Consider the following 21194-nt stretch of genomic DNA (forward strand, 5'->3'; position numbering starts at 1 on the left):
CATATCACATTACTCAGCACAGTCTGCCATATACAAACTCAGGAGCACACAGATATACAGGTGTCACATATCACATTACTCAGCACAGTCTCCCATATACAGACTCAGGAGCACGCAGATATACAGGTGTCACATATCACATTACTCAGCGCAGTCTCCCATATACAGACTCAGGAGCACACAGATATACAGGTGTCACATATCACATTACTCAGGGTAGTATCCCATATACAGACTCAGGTGCACACAGATATACAGGTGTCACATATCACATTACTCAGCGTAGTCTCCATATACAGACTCAGGAGAACACAGATATACAGGTGTCACATATCACATTACTCAGCGCAGTCTCCCATATACAGACTCAGGAGCACACAGATATACAGGTGTCACATTACTCAGCGCAGTCTCCCATATACAGACTCAGGAGCACACAGATATACAGGTGTCACATATGAAATTAATCAGCACAGTCTCCTGGTGCATTCTAGCAGCAGAAAAAAGACGCCATGATGCTAGCAGAGTTGCATGAGACCTGGCGGCTTGTTCTCCCCAGGGATATCACAAGGCGTATTAAGAGTAGATGAACCAGGATAAATCTGTATTTCAAATCTCAATTCTAGATATATGGTTTTATAAACCCTGCTGGTTTTATTAAGATATCAGTGTTATAATTGGGGTAGCATTGGCTTTGGTTGCTCAATGAGACCCCAAAATGCCTTTTGGCTATTTTCCCTCACACTGTGACTGCCAATGACCGCACATAGCCTGTTTACCAGCTTTAGGAGGGTTCCCATATTAGGAGCACTGTGAGATTACATCATAGCCTGCAAAACTGACAAAAGTGCTGATGCCTCTCCTTGCCCAGGGTGGTCCGTGCTTAGATTTTGCAAAGGGCTTAGTGGGCCTGATTTGGTTGAGTCCTCTTAAATTAGAGAACTTAACCAAATAACATACAGTATAAAGAACCTCTACTATTATACAAATCCATTACTAAAACCATAACATCTCAAAACCTGTTACTAAATACTGTATCTCCCAACTCAATCCATCCCTCTGTTCAATAGCCATAATTTGTTGCTTATATTACCTCCTATTGTTTTCTGAATGCACCCAATAGCTGTTTGCGTGTTGCAGCTAAAGCCTAATTTACTACTTTTTTGTCATGTGAGTTTCCTATAGGGCTAATTTGAGGATCCATGTTACTTCAAAAGGGAAATCACTTATTATTATTATAAGTTATTTATATAGCGCACACATATTCCGCAGTGCTTTACATAGAATATTTGGCCATTCACATCAGTCCCTGCCCCTGTGGAGCTTACACTCTATATTCCCTATCACATGCGCACACACATACACACTAGGGTTAATTTGTGATGGGAGCCAATTAACATACCAGTATATTTTTGGAGTGTGGGAGGAAACCCACGCAAGCACAGGGAGAATATACAAACTCCGCACAGATAGGGCCGCGGTGGGAATCGAACCCACAACCTCAGTGCTGTGAGGCAGTAACGCTAACCATTACACCGTCTGTGCTGCCCGCACATTTTGACCACTGTTTTCTTGTCCACGGCACAGCTGTTATTATTGGCACTTGCAACAGCCCCATGCTACTGTAGGTGCAAGAGAACCTTATGTAACCGGCTTTCCATCTCCGTACGTATGACTCAGAATAGCACACAACTTCTGCTAAATGCCCACAGCACTAACTTGACACTACCACAAGATAGAATAGTTCCTTATGAATGCATTGTTGCTGCCCAATTCACACCACAAAACATCTATTTCATACAAGGACAGATCCGGCCAACATGCTTCTGCGCACGCGCTCTGTGCTAAAACTTGTTATTTGAATCCGTATAAAAAGATTTGTCTAACTCAGCCTCAATATGTGGAATTTCCTTACTCTTAAAGGGTATATACAGTATGTTCATTATTGGGGTCCAAGCAGACCCTGATAATTAACATACTAACTCGTATCAAGCGCTGGAGCAATTCATCATTGCTCCGGCGCAGAGACAGCTGATCCAAAATCAGCTTTCTCCCCGAACGGCTTCACAGCTCCTTTTGGAGCAGTTAAACTTAGCACTGCCGAGTCTGACTCTGCAGTTCTAGTGCGCCTGCGTGAACGAGACACGCAGGAGCACAAAGCTCCAGCGTCCCGCGGAAGGAGCTTGACAGAGACAGAGGGATCCAAAATATTCCCTCTTCACAACCCAAGACTCCTTCTCATAGGGATGGATCCGGGTGAGTGCCAAGTGCGAGATCAAACGCCAGATGAAGATGGCTGATGCTCCCGCAGTCAAGAATTGAAAATATTGTATTTTAGGATATTGATGAATTTCTGTCCCCATATTAGTGTATTGGGACAGCGGGCCACATAGGGAGAGAAAGCTAAGCAGGATATATCTGTGATATCTGCTGTTTTACCTTTTTAATGAATGGCCCCAAACGTAATTTCTACAAAAGTAGGTGACATCGTTCATTTTCACCTGCTTTTGTAGAAATTAAGTGATAATGTATAGACCCCATAAACTTTAAAATCTTCAAACTTTTCCTGAAAACTCACCTCTATAATCAAATATATTAAGTTCATGCACTATCCGCCTAATCTCCTTAGGTTACTGTATCTGAAAAACTTACATTTATTACCTTAACCCCTAAACCTCATATGTATTATATGTATTTATTAGGGGTGAGTGGGTTTGGATTTCTGAAATCCGAACCCCCCGAGCACCCCCGATCCGAGGCCGATCCGAGTCAGGCTCGACTTTTCCAGCCTGACTCGGATCTGAAATCGAGGCAAAACGTCATCATCCCGCCTTCCGGGTCTCGCGGGTTTTGGATCCTATATAAGGTACCCGCGTCGGCGCCATTTTCTCACTCGGCTGTGGACAGTGAAGAGAGAGGGTGGGAGTTAGGGCTGGCTGGGCTGTGTAGTGTAGTGTAGTGTAGTGCAGAGTAGTGTTGTGCTGTGCTGTGCTGCGCTGTGCTGCTGTTGTCCATAGGGGCTGTGTCCACTACTTCAAAGTCCATAGGGGCTGGCTGTGTTGTGCTGTGCTGCTGTTGTTAATAGGGGCTGTGTCCACTCCTCCAAAGTCCATAGGGGCTGGCTGGACTGTGTTGTGCAGTCAGTTGTCCATAGGGGCTGTGTTCACTCCAAAGTCCTGTGCAGTGTCCCAGTCCTAAAGGGGTGCTGTAGTGTTGTCCAGGGGGTGCTCTGTCTGTCAGGGGTGCTCCCCCCAAGTGCTAAAAAAATATATATTTTTTCTGTGTTTGTGAATTGTGTGCGCAGTAGCCGCACATGCATCAACAAAGTAGTGCCAAGCGTGCGCCTGTGTCATAAGTAAAGGGCCGGCTGGCTTGACCATTAAAGGGTGCTGTAATCCCCAAAGTACACTCCAGTCCAAACCAAATAAAAAAATATTTTCTGTGTTTGTGAATTGTGTGCGCAGTAGCCGCACGTGCATCAACAAAGTAGTGCCAAGCGTGCGCCTGTGTCATAAGTAAAGGGCCGGCTGGCTTGACCATTAAAGGGTGCTGTCATCCCCAAAGTACACTCCAGTCCAAACCAAATAAAAAAATATTTTCTGTGTTTGTGAATTGTGTGCGCAGTAGCCGCACGTGCATCAACAAAGTAGTGCCAAGCGTGCGCCTGTGTCATAAGTAAAGGGCCGGCTGGCTTGACCGGTAAAGGGTGCTGTAACCCCCAAAGTACACTCCAAACCAAATAAAAAAATATTTTCTGTGTTTGTGAATTGTGTGCACTGTGGCTGCACATGCATCAACAAAGGAGCAGCGCCAAGCGTGCGCCTGTGTCCCATAAGTAAAGAGCCGGCTGGCTCATTTCTTAAAGGGTGGTGTAACCCACAAAGTGCACTACTCTACAGCAAAAATTAAAAAAAAATTCTGTGTTTGTGTGCGCCTTAGCCGCATGTATATATCAATATAACATAAATGGAGGACCAAACTTTCTCCGATAAAAATAAAATAAGGAAAGATCAAGAACCACTTCCTCCTAGTGCTGTTGCTGCTGCTGGGAGTTGTTCATCATCCCAGAGAGGAAGTAAGAACACCACTACTTTTACTAAACAATTGACCCTCCAACAGTCCCTAGCGATGAGGATGAAGTACGACTGCAGTCATCCTGAAGCAAAACGTATAACTGAGGCTTTGACTGCTATGTTGGTGTTAGACGTGCGTACGGTATCCGCCATTAGTGCAGTGGGATTTAGACAATTGATGAAGGTAGTGTGTCCCCGGTTCCAAATCCCGTCTAGATACCACCTGCATCCTCAAAGCAGCAGCGACAAGCGTGCATCTGTCTGTTAAAGGGTAGTGTAACCCTCAAAGTGCGCTCCACAAACAATAAAAAAATTCTTCTTTTTTTTCTCTTTGTGAAATGTGTTTGCTGTAGCCGCTCCTGCATCCTTAAAGCAGCAGCGACAAGCGTGCGTCTGTCTGCTAAAGGGTGGTGACACCCTCAAAGTGTGCTCCACAAACAATAAAAATATTCTTTTTTTTTCTGTCTTTGTGAATTGTGTGGGCTGTAGCCGCACTTGCATCCTCAAAGCAGCAGCGACAAGCATGTGTCTGTCTGTTAAAGGGTAGTGTAACCCTCAAAGTGTGCTCCACAAACAATAAAAATATTCTTCTTTTTTTTTCTGTCTTTGTGAAATGTGTGGGCTGTAGCCGCACCTGCATCCTTAAAGCAGCAGCGACAAGTGTGCGTCTGTCTGTTAATGGATTACATCGGTGACAACATCCAAGTAGGCATGTCAGACAGTCCATACCTGTACTGACAGGAAAAAGAAGCAATTTGGAGGTCCCTGTACAAAATGGCTCTATTTTACCTGAGTTGCCCCCCCTCCAGTGTGTTCTCCGAAAGAGTGTTTAGTGCAGCCGGGAACCTTGTCAGCGAAAGGCGTAGGAGGTTGCTTCCACAAAATGTGGAGAAGATGATGTTCATAAAATGAATTATCAACTCTTCCAGGGAGACCAGCCTCCAGAATGTACAGAGGGACCTGTGGTTGTGGATTCCAGCGGGGACAAATTAATTCTCTGTGAGGATGAGGATGTACACAACACTGAAGAGGGTGAGAAATCGGTGGATGAGGAGGATGAGGACGACATCTTGCCTCCGTAGAACCAGTTTGTGCAGGGACAGATTAATTGCCAGCTTGTGTTGTGGGGGCCCAAACGAACCAATCATTTCAGCCACAGTCGTGTGGCAGACACTGACGCTGAAATGTTTGGTTTGTTAAAGTGTGCATGTCCTGTTTATACAACATAAGGGTGGGTGCGAGGGCCCAAGGACAATTCCATCTTGCACCTCTTTTTTTTCTTTGAATTATGTACTGTTTGGGGCCTAGTTTTTCAAACTGCCATCCTGTCTGCCACTGCAGTGTCACTCCTAGATGGACCACGTGTTTGTGCCGCCCACTCGTATCTCTTAGCATAGTCATCCAGCTACCTCGGTGCAACCTTTTGGATATAAAAACACTATTGTGAGGTGTTCAGAATAGACTGGAAATGAGTGGAAATTAAGGTTATTGAGGTTAATAATAGCATAGGTGCAGAAAAACCCACAAATTCTGTGATTTTAGCTGTTTTTATGCTTTTTTTCAAAAAAATACAGATCCAAAACACAAAACCCAGAATCCAAAACACGGAAGGGTGGTTTTGGCAAAACCAATCCAGATCCAAAACACGAAGAAAGATCCAGATCCAAAACCAAAACACAAAACACGAAAAGTGGCCGGTGCACACCCCTAGTATTTATACAGTATATGTAATAACTCTTAGGGGTAAATTTACTAAGAATCGAGTCTGGGAGAGTTTGCTTTTTCTTCAACTCAATTAGCTTCACCGAAACTCGGGTGATTTGAAGCTCCTGACACTCTCAAATTTACCAAGAAGTGAGTTTAGCTGAGAGTGAGATGTCCGATGGTGAAGCAGAATGAGATATCTCCCCCGAGTAGCAGGTTTTGCAGGAGATTTCTCCCCCAAGATTGCAGTGTCTTCTCTCTGCAAATCTCTCCCAAGCAAGCAGCCTGCACATATCAGTGAGATATGTGTAAGCTGCTTCTTTTGTACCTGTAAAAAATGGGTTAATGTTATTAAAAAAAATGACATAGGGCCCCCCAAAAGGCTAACCAGCCCCAGACTTGCCAGCCTGTCCTGGTACTTAAAATTACAGGGGAAAAATGTGTAGGGTTCCACTGTAATTTAAGAACCAGCACCAGACAGCAGGGCTAGACCTGGTTTTAAATATAGGTGGGAAAAATTTGCATGAGGTACCCCCTATATTTAAACCAGTTCCAGACCCTTTCTAGCAGGTGGCCGATGCCACAGCCAAGGGAGCCCTTTCACCAGGCCCACAGCCGCAGCATCTTACCTGACCACTAGTGAGCCAGGTCAGGGATCCCTGGGGAGTTGGGTACCCCCCCAATAAAGGGATCACCCTCTATTGGGCACCCCTGTCCTAGGCTAATAGCCCGGGGCTATCCCCACTACCTCTGGGCGGTGGGTGGCGGGTTGATAGTGTGGGTGTAGTTTTAAAAAAAGAATTAACAACATTGTGACCACCCACAGCTTTTGTGAGTGGCCAGGTGATGGTCGCGATGGTCTCGACCATCGCGACCATCGGGCTTACAACAAGACCATTGTGGTAGGGTCTTGTCTGCCGCAAGCCCTAGTGAGCTTCCGGCTCTAATAGAGCCAGAAGCTCACTACTAACATCACTAGTGATGTCAGTAGGGCTGCCCCCAAATGGCAGGCGTTCTTTTGGGAATGCCTCCGTTTGCACAGCCACCGCCCCACCACGCCTACAAAACGGGGCGAGCTGTCAATCAATATCAACAGCCACCCGTCTTGTAGTGAGCCCAGGAGCGACAGAGCTGCCGTCGTTCGCTGGGGCTCGTGCATGCGCATGCCGGAGCTGGCTCCGGCGTGTGCTTGCACAGTGGGGACCATCGACCCGCTTGCGAGCGCTGTGCGCTTGGAAGCGGGTCTGAATCAGGTCATGTATGGGTAGTGCCACGATGTGAGCAGCCATGGCTTTTTCTCACGCCAGGTACTGTGCGCTTCATCTGCGACTTTGTTTGTAAAGCTAATTCCAGTGAGGTTAAAGTTGCATCCCAGCATCTGTCGTACACTGTAGGCCCGATTTAGCAAGGATCGTAATTGCAAAGCTGCATGCAGGCTATAGATATATGATGTATGCACTCAGGCAGCTTTGCAATGTGATCCTTGCAATCATGCAAATGCAGCAAGAGGTGTATGACACCCACCTGCTGCATTTGCGATCCCAGCACTGCGATGGAGGTCACCAGCAACTGGCCAGCTTGTGAGGCCAGCAGACTGCATATGTCCACGCAGTCTCTGGGCTGGCCACTCTTGGAAAACTGGGCAGACACGCCCCGTTTCCGGGAAAGCTGTCCGCCCATGCACAGCCCCTTAAATGCCTCTGCCTGTCAATCAGTCAGAGACATTCATGTGCGTGTTAGCAGGACCCATTCTGCACACCTGCGATAATCGTGAATCTGTGTTCACTTGCATACACTATTGAATTAGCCCCTGTGAGTGGTGCTTCGCTTCGTCTGTGATGCAAATATGATGCAAAATTTAAAGAAAAGGACAGTATACTACACCTCTCGGAGCGGCTCAGTGGTTTGTTTTTCTGTTTTTTTTAACCATCTACTTTGTGTGTGTGTGTGTGTATTTCTTAAGTAATGCAATGGCCACTATAGAGTTGAAATGGGGATTGGCTCAGTCCCTCCCATGTAGGAGCCATGCAGCCTACCTTCAGCACAAGCCTTATCTTCTCTCTGGTGGCCCCTCCCCCTCACAGTCATTATGGGGCTAGCATTCCTGCAGTCTACTTAAGGGAACACACGGTCGAACATCCAACACATGCATCAACCCACCAATGACTATAGTGACCCGCGATCAACGATCGTGGGTCCCTATAGTAAACAGGCTAACCTGATCGATATCGACCAGGTTGGCCTGCAGGCATGGGCGATGGTTGATATAGATATCAACCATCCATGCCCGCGCATCGACCATCATTTGGTCATTTGAAGAGGCCAGAAACTTGTCAATTTGAACGATAATGATATATCAATATTGTTATTGTTCAAATTGAACAGGGACATCTGACCATGTGTATGCACCATATGGCTGCACTGTGTAAGAGCAGCACAGGAACATTGGTCAGTCAGAGCTTAGGTAAGGAAAAGTAAAGAATAATTGGGTTAGTGCAGATTATTTGGTTTTATTATATGGGTGAAGGGGTTAAGGCTTTTAATGGGATTAATTAGGATTAAGGGGTTCTTTTGATAAACCGAGGCAGGTAATTAAGGGGTTAACAAATATGCATTAAATTCATTGATCATATGAGGCTAAATTAACAATGTTTGTAAAGGGGCCATTAATATTGATTGTGTGGTACAGTACTACAATGATGCTGAAGGTGTTAATGATTTTTGAGCAGGGGTTCATTATTGATGAGGATAAAATATTGTATGGCATGCAGCGGGATGTATTCTGTATTATATTGCTCACTAGCATGCTCTCTGTAGTGTATTGTGGCCATTAAGATACTCTCTGAAATTATAAAGTAGTCACTAGGTTGATTTCTGCATTGTATGGTGGTCACTAGGAATCTCTTTGTATTGTCTGGCATTCGCTGTGATGTTCTCTGTACTGTATGATGTCACCATGATGTGTTCTGTATTGTGTGGTAGTCACTGTGATGCTCTCTGTTTTATATGATGGTCTGCAGGATGCTCTCTGTATTGCATAACAGTTCTTGGAATTCTTTATATTGTATGTTGGTCAGTTATATGCTGTCATTTGTATGGCCATTTTGATGCTCTGTATACTGTCGGTGGTCACTTTGGTGAGTTCTGTATTGTATGATGGTCATTAGGATGCTCTCTGTATTGCATATCAGTCACATGGATGTTCTCTGTATTGTGTGTTATTAGTGTGCTCTAAATTTTGTACAGGTAGGCAGAGGCAATAGTTTAAAAGTTATGCCTACATGAGGCCATTTTCATAACTTATTCAAGGACCACAATCCAAACCTGGGTGTAATATAAAATAAAATGCATGTTTTCACATTTTTGCTAAATATTTCCCAGGATATTACAAATAAAGTGGAATGTACAAGACATTGGCTGCTTTAGTGTTCTTGCCTTTCTACATTAAAAGCTTACAGGTCGGCTTCATAAGTATCATTTATTTCTCTTTTAAAATGTAACATTGTGTTTTAATTAGAGTAGAGTGAATTTTACATTTGTAGCATTAAATAGCTAAAGCTACTGTTTATAACCAAATCTAATTACAGGTGTCAGATGTAATGAAACACGGTATAAGTTCTGGCTACAAAGACAATTCATACACAACACTATCCATTAGGGAATCCTCAACCATCAATATGAGAAGCAGAGATCTCTATCACTGAACGTTCTGTCTCACCTGATCTAGGAGCTGTCCCAGGGTAGCATTTACTGAAGGTCACCAAAACACCTGACACAGATACCCAACAAGGAACATCTGTAATTGAATGTCAGTAACCATTTCATTGCTGGCTGGATAGATCGTTAATTGGCAACATCTCACAAAATGAAATAAATAAATCCAGTTCATTTGAGAAGCTGTTTGCCATAGGCCAAGCATAGTCTCTGACAACCGAGGATAAATGGGAACCCATTAGGTGATAATTCAGTGTCACCAGATCCCTGAGTATACAGCCTTCCTGGGTACTCTGAAGTCACTATGTACGTACTCTGAGCTTGCTAAAATATGTTTTTTTTTCTTGACATAAAGCAAACGAAACAAATCATAATAGAAGAAAATGACTACTTACATTGCATTCTATAAATTCAGGAAAAACATAATTACTAAAGACTATACAGTAGTGTGTTGACTTGTAACAGTTTGCAAATTGCAGCGTGATATTAAGACCCTGAGATTATAGACCCCCAATATGTTATTTCGACAAAATAAAACAAAAAGTAGAAATCTTGACATTTTCTGACCCTGAGTAGATATTAAATTGAAGACCATTATTCAGGCTTTATTATTAATTATTATAGACAGTTGTTTATAAGGGAATAGTGCTAATTTCTATATAAACTTATACACACAGGAAGGCAGAACCCCCATTCTCAGCAGTACTCCATGTGATTGAACCTTATCAGTTTAGGCTTCAGCACATTGAATAAATGTCTGTCACCATGTTTCTGTTGCATTTTTTTATTGTATTACTCATTAAATTTTATTACATTTTGAGCATGAAAGTACATGTAGGACTTGTATATCAATCAGGATTCACAAGATCTAACCAATTTATCTGATAAAGGCTGTGCTAAAGTTGAAATGTTTTCCATGGCTGGCTCTTATATCCTCTATAGTATGGTCCATGTACTGTTGTCATATCTGTAAATAAATAAAAAATAGTTATATTCATTTATTTTATGAACTGAACAAAATGGCAAAGTTTATATCATTGGTGTCCAATTGGGCATCCATAGATCACCTCTTGGGTAAGCCAGCCTGCTATGTATTATGTACTATGTAACACTACAGGCATTTCCTTAAGCCATGCTCTATATGAGCTATGACTTAGAAAGTATGGCAATATATAGCTGAGTAATTACAATACACATAACTACAGATGAGTGGGTTCGGTTTTAGAAAAAAACAGGGACAGTGGGCACTTTGTGTCTGTAAATAAAACACCATTAGGAGGCTGGAGTACTCTGTGTGTACACTGTGTTGTGTCTGTTACCCTTTAATTACAAAAAAAAGTTATTTGGAGCAGTGACCTACTGTTTGTGTCACTTGTTTTGCAGTTGGTGCACACTTGCTTAAACTTGTGTGTGTTCAGCGAACTTCAGGCAGGCAGTGATACAGTGTTTAACAACACTAATGGTCAGTGGTTCCAGGCAGGGCCACCATCTTGATATCTGCACAGCGCGTTGCAGTTGGTGAGCACTTGCTTAAACTTGTGTGTGTTCACCGAACTTCAGGCAGGCAGTGATACAGTGTTTAACAACACTAACGGTCAGTAGGTCCAGGGCCACCGTGTTAATAATATCAGCACTGTGAGTCGATATGGACCATGACCAAGGGCGTATTAAGAGAGGAAAGGCCAGTGTCTATTCCCCGTATAGGGCCCCCTCCTCTCTCCCCGGTGGCTGGCAGCAAACTGATGCGTCTGACCGCCGACTGCAGCATCAGTAGACTCTGGGCACTAGTATGTGCCCAGAGTCTACGGCGCATGTGCAAGTCACAAGTGAAATTGCACGGCCACCATTTGCCCAGCCATTTCCTCACTGTGTATGCACAAACACCAGAAAAATGGCCGTGGCTGCAATTTTCCAAGGATTTGTGCAAGGCTGAGACACCCGATGCGGGACCTTGGAGAGGTAAGTATTAGATAATTTGGGTGCAGGGTGTGCAGTGCAGGCACTACACAGCCTGCACCCATTATAGATACGCCCCTGATCATGACAATCAATCGATAGACCAGCAGGAGCAGCAACCAAGTACATTATGATGATACTATTCTTTCTATATCTATTAAAGACGGTCAGGGCATCTGAAAACAAAACAATATTCTACATTGCTAAAGGAAAAAAACATAATCTCCAGTAAAGGGAAAGTTTACTGCAGAAAAACATGAAATTACCAACATGCCATACACCACATGCAGAGGCAATGAAAGGCTCAGGCCTTGGCATTTATTTGTGAGTGGTGGTTCTGCAACTGTTGTCAGTCAGGCATCTTCTTATGATTTACATGACAATACTAGACCTTCTCACTCAGAGACTAGAAGAGGTGTAAAAAAAACCAGGAAAATCAGTGCTGAAAAAAGCACTAAGGCAGAAGAACAAACTGTGTGTTCAGAAATGTCACAAATCCCTCATAAGAGTCTAAGGGTGTCCACGAGTGCTATGTTTGAGCCTGACTTAGAGAAGCCTCCTTCCACCATTTCAGCACCCTTTGCAAATGTGGGTATAAACACACAAGTAAAAATGCTGAAATTGAGGATGCTGCTGTGAAAGTGCAACAGGATGAGGGGGATATGTGTGCAGCTGAGGCCAGCACTAATGAGCATGTTGATGATGAGGATGTTATTTGTGTAAGTTAGGCACCAGTGGAAGCAGTTCTTACCCATGCCTGGGTGTAAAACCAAAAAATTCCACCTCTATAGCGTTTGTAAAGCCAAAGTTCTTAGAGGTAGGAACATTAACCATTTAGGAACCTCCTCCCTTTTATGTCATTCTTAGGAAACTCATGAAACATTTTTGGCAAAATCTAAAAATTATGCTAAAGTAATAACAACAAGCAGTCCTTCTCTTAGCTAGATCCCAGCACCTGCAATCTCCACCGCCAACACCTTCATCATCAATTTCCTCATTAATGATTTGATGTAATCCTGCATCCAATTTGCTAAGGATACCTGACTCCTCCCCTCTCCAGGAGTCATCAGAAAAATTCTTGAGCACTAGGGGCCCGATTCAGAGCCACTCGCAAGCGGTCTGATGGTTTTCCACTGCGCACATGCCACGTCTAGCATGTGCGCGTGCGAGCCCCTCTGAGTAACTGAAATTCAGTTGCAACGGGGCTCGCAACAAGATGGGACAGCTGTCGATGTTGATTGACAGCTTGCCCCGTTTTGTGGGTGGGTAGCGGGGGTGGCCAGACAAACGCAGGCATTCCCTTAGGAATGCCTGGCATTTGCAGCAGGGCTGACTGACATCAATACTGATGTCAGTAGTGGACTTCCTGCTCTAATAGAGCAGGAAGTTCACTCGGGCTTGTGGCAACTAGACCCTACCCCAGGGTCTTGTCACAAGAACAATGGTCGTGATAATCGTGACGGTCTCCAGCCTGCTCGCACAAGCTGTGGGTGGTCACTCACAGCTTTGCGAGTGGCTGGAGACAAAAAAAAATGCCAACATTCAGAGCGAGCACTCGCCATCAGCGAGCGGCTATGAATTATGGGCCTAGGTCAGCTGCTGATGCTGCTGGGGGTGGATTTCATCCCAGAAGGGGACCAAAATGACTACTAGTAGTAGTTTAAAAAAACAATTGACTGTTAAACAATCCTTTGCAAAAGGAAGCAAGTATAACAGCTGTCACCGAGTTTCACAGTGGATCACTGAAACCATGATGGCTGTGCTAATATTAGATCTGCATCCAATATCTGCCATTAATGTTTTTACAGTACATATAGTTCCTGGAAAGGTTTGTAAGGGTGACAGGATAATAAGGGTGGCAGGATAATAAGAGTGACAGGATAATAAGGGTGACAGGATAATAAAGGTGACAGGATAATAAGGGCGACAGGATAATAAGGGTGACAGGATAATATGTGTGACAGGATAATAAGGGTGACAGGATAATATGAGTGACATGATAGTAAGGGTGACAGGATAATAAGAGTGACAGGATAATAAGTGTGACAGGATAACAAGTGTGACAGGATAATAAGGGTGACAGGATAATAAGAGTGACAGGATAATAAGGGTGACAGGATAAAAAGGTGACAGGATAATAGGGGTGACAGGATAACAGGGTGACAGGATAATAAGGGTGACAGGATAATAAGTGTGACAGGATAATAAGGGTGACAGGATAATAAGTGTGACAGGATAATAAGGGTGACAGGATAAAAAGGGTGACAGGATAATAGGGGTGACAGGATAATAAGAGTGACAGGATAATAAGGGTGACAGGATAATAATGGTGACAGGATAATAAGGGCGACAGGATAATAGGAGTGATAGCATAATAAGGGTGACAGGATAATAGGAGTGATAGGATAATAAGGGTGACAGGATAATAAGAGTGACAGGATAATAAGGGTGACAGGATAATAAGAGTGACAGGATAATAAGTGTGACAGGATAACAAGTGTGACAGGACAATAAGGGTGACAGGATAATAAGGGTGACAGGATAATAAGAGTGACAGGATAATAAGGGTGACAGGATAAAAAGGTGACAGGATAATAGGGGTGACAGGATAATAGGGGTGACAGGATAATAAGGGTGACAGGATAATAAGTGTGACAGGATAATAAGGGTGACAGGATAATAAGAGTGACAGGATAATAAGGGTGACAGGATAATAGGGGTGACAGGATAATAAGAGTGACAGGATAATAATGGTGACAGGATAATAGGAGTGATAGGATAATAAGGGTGACAGGATAATAAGGGTGACAGGATAATAAGAGTGACAGGATAATAAGGGTGAAAGGATAATAGGAGTGATAGGATAATAAGGGTGACAGGATAATAGGGGTGACAGGATAATAGGGGTGACAGGATAATAAGGGTGACAGGATAATAAGTGTGACAGGATAATAAGGGTGACAGGATAATAAGTGTGACAGGATAATATGGGTGACAGGATAATAAGGGTGACAAGATAATACGAGTGACAGGATAATAATGGTGACAGGATAATACAAGTGATAGGATAATAAGGGTGACAGGATAATAAGAGTGACAGGATAATAAGGGTGACAGGATAATAAGGGTGACAGGATAATAAGGGTGACAGGATAATAAGGGTGACAGGATAATAGGAGTGATAGGATAATAAGGGTGACAGGATAATAAGAGTGATAGGATAATAAGGGTGACAGGATAATAAGTGTGACAGGATAATAAGGGTGACAGGATAATAATGGTGACAGGATAATAAGGGTGACAGGATAATAGGAGTGACAGGATAATAAGGGTGATAGGATAATAAGAGTGATAGGATAATAAGGGTGATAGGATAATAAGAGTGACAAGATAATAAGAGTGACAAGATAATAAGGGTGGCAAGATAATAAGAGTGATAGGATAATAAGAGTTATAGGATAATAAGGGTGACAGGATAATAAGAGTGACAGGATAATAAGAGTGACAAGATAATAAGGGTGACAGGATAATAAGGGTGATATGATAATAAAAGTGATAGGATAATAAGAGTGATAGGATAATAAGAGTGACATGATAATAAGGGTGGCAGGATAATAAGGGTGGCAGGATAATAAGAGTGACAGGATAATAAGAGTTACAGGATAATAAGGGTGACAGGATAATAAGGGTGACAGGATAATAGGGGTGACAGGATAATAAGAGTGATAGGATAATAAGGGTGACAGGATAATTAGAGTGACAGGATAATAAGGGTGACAGTATAATAAGAGTGATAGGATAATAAGAGTGATAGGATAATAAGGGTGACAGGATAATAATGGTGATAGGATAATAAGAGTGACAGGATAATAAGGGTGACAGGATAATAAGGGTGAAAGAATAATAAGAGTGATAGGATAATAAGGGTGACAAGATAATTAGAGTGATAGGATAATAAGAGTGATAGGATAATAAGGGTGACAGGATAATAAGAGTGACAGGATAATAAGGGTGACATGAAAATAAGGGTGACAGGATAATAAGAGTGATAGGATAATAAGGGTGACAGGATAATAAGGGTAACAGGATAATAAGGGTGATTTGATAATAAGAGTGACATGATAATAAGGGTGACAGGATAATAAGTGTGACAGGATAATAAGGGTGACAGGATAATAAGGGTAACTGGATAATAAGGGTGACAGGATAATAAGAGTGACAGGATAATAAGGGTGACAGGATAATAACGGTGACAGGATAATAAGGGTGACAGGATAATAAGAGTGACAGGATAATAATGGTGACAGGATAATAAGGGTGACAGGATGGTTAGATTGACAGGACAATAAAAGTGAGAGGATTGTAAGAATGACAAAATGCTAAGAGTGACAGGGCGATATGAGGGATATAATAGTGATAATGACAGGAAAGTAAGAGTGACAAGAGATTAAGAATGACAGGATAGTAAGAGTGACCGGATAGTGAGAATGACAGAATGCTAAGAGTGACAGGATAGTAAGAATGACAGGACAGTACGAGTGACAGGTTGGTAAGAGTGACAGAATAGTGAGAATGACAGGATAGTATGAGTGACAGGACAGTATGAGTTTCAGGGTGCCAATTGTGTAATTGGCACCCTGTTCCATACCTTTGTTGTTTATGTTTGTAGATCTTGCCAATAACATAGCCACAGAAGTCCTAGCTGTTGCAGTATGGCTTTAAATACAACCCCTATGCATTCGGCACCACCCTGCAAACTACTGTATAAATTGGCGCCCTCCCTCCCATTTTTATAATGGGATAACGAGCGCTGCAATAAAGGAGCATGGTCTCACAAGAAAGGGGCCACACAATAGCACCCTCCAAATCAAATTACGCTGCAGAGTAGCACATTATTCTTCAGATTACACCACAACAAAGTGCCAGTTGTCCCGGGATAGTAGGCAAGTGTGGATCAAATAGACATTTATACATTTTATTTATGGATAAATGTAAAAAATATTTGAAAATTCAAATGAATTGCATGTAAAGTTCCTTCTGTCTGTGACATTGACTTCATCCCTTTCTACTACTTGTCCTATTCACATGGTTTCTATTGGCTATCGCCCGTCCCTGACTTTATGTAAATGCCGCTATACAGCTCTTCTCCTTTGTACGTTCGTGTGTCTAAGTATGCATGGACTGAGACAGCTGCTGTCAGCGTCTGTACACTCTATAATACCGATTGGTGCATCTGAGACAGTCGCTGACATCATCCGTACACTCTGTAATAATGATTGGTGCATCTGAGACAGCTGCTGTCAGCGTCTGTACACTCTATAATACCGATTGGTGCATCTGAGACAGTCGCTGTCATCATCCGTACACTCTGTAATACCGATTGGTGCATCTGAGACAGCTGCTGTCAGAGTCCGTACATTCTGTAATACCGATTGGTGCATCTTTCACTGACACACCCACAAAACGGCTACAAGACTCTTGGCCTGATTTAGCAAGGAACGCACGGATGAAGACGCACGCAATCAACCACTGCGAGAATATGCTAATGAATGCATACGCACAGCAATCGCAGCACAAAGATGCAGATGCCAAGCTCTACATTATGCCACCCCCTTTACCCTCCGCTAATGTCCATACTGATGCGCAAGGCTGAGAAACCATCGGTAACATCGCGTAACATCGGAGCTGCATGCAGACTAAAGGTAAACCTGACCCTACCGCAGGAGTTGAGAGACTTCCTGCACGCAGAGGGACGCCAGGCTGCGTCCAGCATCTCATTGATTAATTTTTGCACGCCATTTTAACGGGGTGCAAACACACTGGCACACCTGAAATAGGCCAACCGCTACCCGTACCCACCCACAAATTCTTCTTCCTGTCAATCGCTTCTCCCTGAGTCTGCGTATTCACTGCACTAGCTTTTGCGGGCGGAGTGAGCAGTTCACACACGGTCACTGTTACCCCGAAGCATGCGCAGTCTGCGAACATCGGCCATTTGCGTGCGTCTGCATCCGTGCATTCCTTGCTGAATCAGGCCCTATGTGCGTGCCATAAGCCACCTCCCTGTCACCTGGAATCGCATCTGAGAATCTCTAGTGGCACAATTGGGGGCGCATGCACGGTGCAGCTCGGGCACATGGGCACTAGGAAAACATCGCTCCACTAAGTCCTACATCGTCCACTACTGCATCAGTCCATCAATGACAATAATGAAAGACTGGCGATGGGGAACCTGGGGTGACAGACAGGTGTCAGTACATGTGCTGCAGCCATTAGTGCAGATGTACTTACCGGTAATGGTGATGGACAGATGGGGCAACATTCTCCATCTGGGATCTCTGGGATTGCACACGATAAATCTTCCACATCTTCACAGATGACCTCATCGCACAGCACCGCTCCAGAGTCACAGACGCAGATCTGGCAGGATTCTGATTTCCAGACGTCCATGTTAGCATAAAATTCTCCTTCATATGAACATGCTCCTTCTACCTCTATAACTAGAATAACAAAACAAACAGATCATATAGAACCACATTTTAATGATATATTCATATCTAGCTCTATCTATCTATCTATCTATCTCATATCTATCTATCTATCTATCTATCTATCTATCTATCTATCTATCTATCTATCTATCTTTCTATCTCATATCTATCTATCTATCTATCTATCTATCTCATATCTATCTATCTATCTCATATCTATCTATCTATCTATCTATCTATCTATCTATCTATCTATCTATCTATCTATCTATCTATCTCACAGGTTCTCAAACTCTGTCCTCAGGACCCCAAAACAGTGCATGTTTTCCAGGTCTCCTCACAGAATCACAAGTGAAATAATTAGCTCCACCTGTGGATCTTTTAAACTGTGTCAGTGAGTAATGACTACACCTGTGCACCTGCTGGGTGACCTGCAAAACGTGACCTGTGTGGGGTCCTGAGGACAGAGTTTGAGACCCACTGATCCATCTCATTAAACATAGTTGCCTACCCTCCCGATTTTAGTGGGAGGCTCCCGGTTTTTAATGAAGCCTCCCGCTCCCCCGCAAAGTGTACTTCAACTCCCGGTTTGGGGGCGGGGTCTGTGGGGGGGCGTCATGGCGGCACAACATAAATCAAATAAAATTTACTTAAAGGCCAGCCACTGCGGGGTTGTGGGTAGTGGTGGCTGGCGCTAGTAAGCAGTGCGCACACAGTGTGCTTGGGCGCGACAGCGGTGGCGGGCAGAGCCTGGTAGCAGCGCAGGTGTCGGGCATCTGTGAGCAGCCGTGGGGAGACTCAGACCACACACCAGTGTCTGGCTCCAGCAGCAGTGGCCATAGCAGCGGATCCCTCCCCCTCTCCTACCTGCACATGGGAGCCGCGGTGACTGAGACATGGTGGAGGAGGAGACCTGTTGGAGAAGCAGAGAGGAGCACTGGTCTGGCGGAGACAGCGCTATTTGGTGGAGAGGCTGGAGAAGTGCCCGGTCCCAAGGTGAGTGCACTAACCTGTGTGTGAGTATATGTGTGTGTGTGAATGATGGTCTCGATTAATTCTTATATGCTCGGAGATGACATGTAATGGGAACGAGAAGGGGGCGTATTTTTAGTCTTACAGCCGCATCCTCCCCTCGCTCGTCCGGCTAACGATCCCATCTTAATGAAGCAACTAGCGAGCACTTCATTTGCATATCCGGCCCCTTTTACCTTACGACCGTGCGGCCGCAACGACCGACTCTGAATGAGGTCCTCATTTTATAGGAATATATACACCCATAGGTGGAGCTAGACGTCCTTTGGGGCAGGCCACGTCCCCTCAATGGTGCACCGCTCTGCGCGTGGCGCATTCTGCTGCAATCTCCCTGAAAGTATTTTCAAAAGTAGGCAAGTATGAACTCTTATCTATCTATCTCATATCTATCTACCTATCTATCTATCAATCTATCTATCTATCTCATATATACAGTATCTATCTGTCTATCTATCTATCTACCTTTCTATCTCATATCTATCTACCTATCTATCTCATAACTACCTATCTATCTATCTATCTATCTCATACCTACAGTATCTATCTATCTATCTATCTAATATCTACAGCATCATTCTATCTATCTATCTATCTATCTATCTATCTATATATCTATCTCATATCTACAGTATCTATCTGTTTATCTCATATTTATCTATCTACCTCATATCTATCTATCTAATCTATCTCATATCTATCAATCTATCTATCTCATATCTATCTATCTCACATCTATCAACCTATCTATCTCATATCTACAGTATATAGCTTTGTATCTCAAACCTACAGTATATATCTATCTATCTCTCATATCTACAGTTTCTATCTATCTATCTATCTATCTATCTATCTATCTATCTATCTATCTATCTATCTCATATTTATCTAACTATCTATCTATCTATCTATCTCATATATATCTACCTATCTATCTCATATGTATCTATCTATCTCATATCTACAGTATCTATCTATCTCATACCTACAGTATCTTTCTATCTATCTCATATCTACAGTATCTAGCTATCTATCTCATACCTACAGTATCTATCTATCTACTATCTACAGCATCACTTTATCTATATATCTATTTCATATCTACAGTATCTATCTGTCTATCTCATATTTATCTATCTACCTTATATCTATCTATCTATCTATCTATCTATCTATCATATATCGAGCTATCTCATATCTATCTATCTATCTATCTATCTATCTATCTCATATCTATCTACTTATCTATCTCATATCTATCTATCTATCTATCTCATATCTACAGTATCTATCTATCTATCTCATACCTACAGTATCTTTCTATCTATCTCATATCTACAGTATCTATCTATCTATCTATCTATCTATCTATCTCATATCTACAGTATCTATCTATCTCATACCTACAGTATCTTTCTCTCTATCTCATATCTACAGTATCTATCTATCTATCTATCTATCTATCTATCTATCTCATACCTACAGTATCTATCTAATATCTACAGCATCACTTTATTTATCTATCTATATATCTATTACATATCTACAGTATCTATCTGTCTATCTCATATTTATCTATCTACCTTCTATCTATCTATCTATCTATCTATCTGTCTGTCTCATATATATCTAACTATCTATCACATATCTACAGTATCTATCTGTCTATCTATCTACCTTTCTATCTCATATCTATCTACCTATCTATCTCATAACTATCTACCTATCTATCTATCTATCTATCTATCTCATACCTACAGTATCTATCTATCTATCTATCTAATATCTACATCATCACTCTATCTATCTATCTATCTATCTATCTCACATCTACAGTATCTATCTGTCTATCTTATATTTATCTATCTACCTCATATCTATCTATCTGATATCTATCAATCTATCTATATCATATCTATCTCACATCTATCAACCTATCTATCTCATATCTACAGTATATATCTATCTATCTATCTCATACCTACAGTATATATCTATATCTCATATCTACAGTATCTATCTATCTATCTTTCTATCTATCTCATATTTATCTATCTACCTCATATCTATATATCTATCTATCTATCTATCTATCTTATATCTAGCTATCTCATATCTATCAATCTATCTATCTCATATCTATCTATCTCATATCTATCTATCTATCTATCTCATATCTATATACCTATCTATCTCATATCTATCTATCTATCCATCTATCTATCTC

At 42.5% G+C, this 21194-nt stretch overlaps 1 protein-coding gene across 2 annotated transcripts in view; it reads right to left on the reverse strand.

Annotated features, from left to right (window-relative positions):
• Positions 1 to 10274: 10274 nt before the first annotated feature.
• LOC148511985 (collagen alpha-1(III) chain-like) overlaps positions 10275 to 21194 on the reverse strand; it is a 94982-nt gene continuing 84062 nt past the window's right edge. For both annotated transcript variants that reach the window (XR_015880205.1, XM_088482404.1), the window contains exons 2-3: positions 17739 to 17947; positions 10275 to 10458 (exon numbers count right to left, since the gene is read on the reverse strand). Coding sequence is in view for 1 of the 2 variants with exons in the window: in XM_088482404.1 (XP_088338530.1) it covers positions 10453 to 10458; positions 17739 to 17947 (215 nt within the window). In the remaining variant the exon portion in view is untranslated. The remainder of the gene's footprint in view (positions 10459 to 17738; positions 17948 to 21194) is intronic.

Source organism: Taudactylus pleione, unplaced genomic scaffold, assembly GCF_031769625.1.
Source record: "Taudactylus pleione unplaced genomic scaffold, aTauple2 ptg000286l, whole genome shotgun sequence".
Taxonomy (NCBI): domain Eukaryota; kingdom Metazoa; phylum Chordata; class Amphibia; order Anura; family Myobatrachidae; genus Taudactylus; species Taudactylus pleione.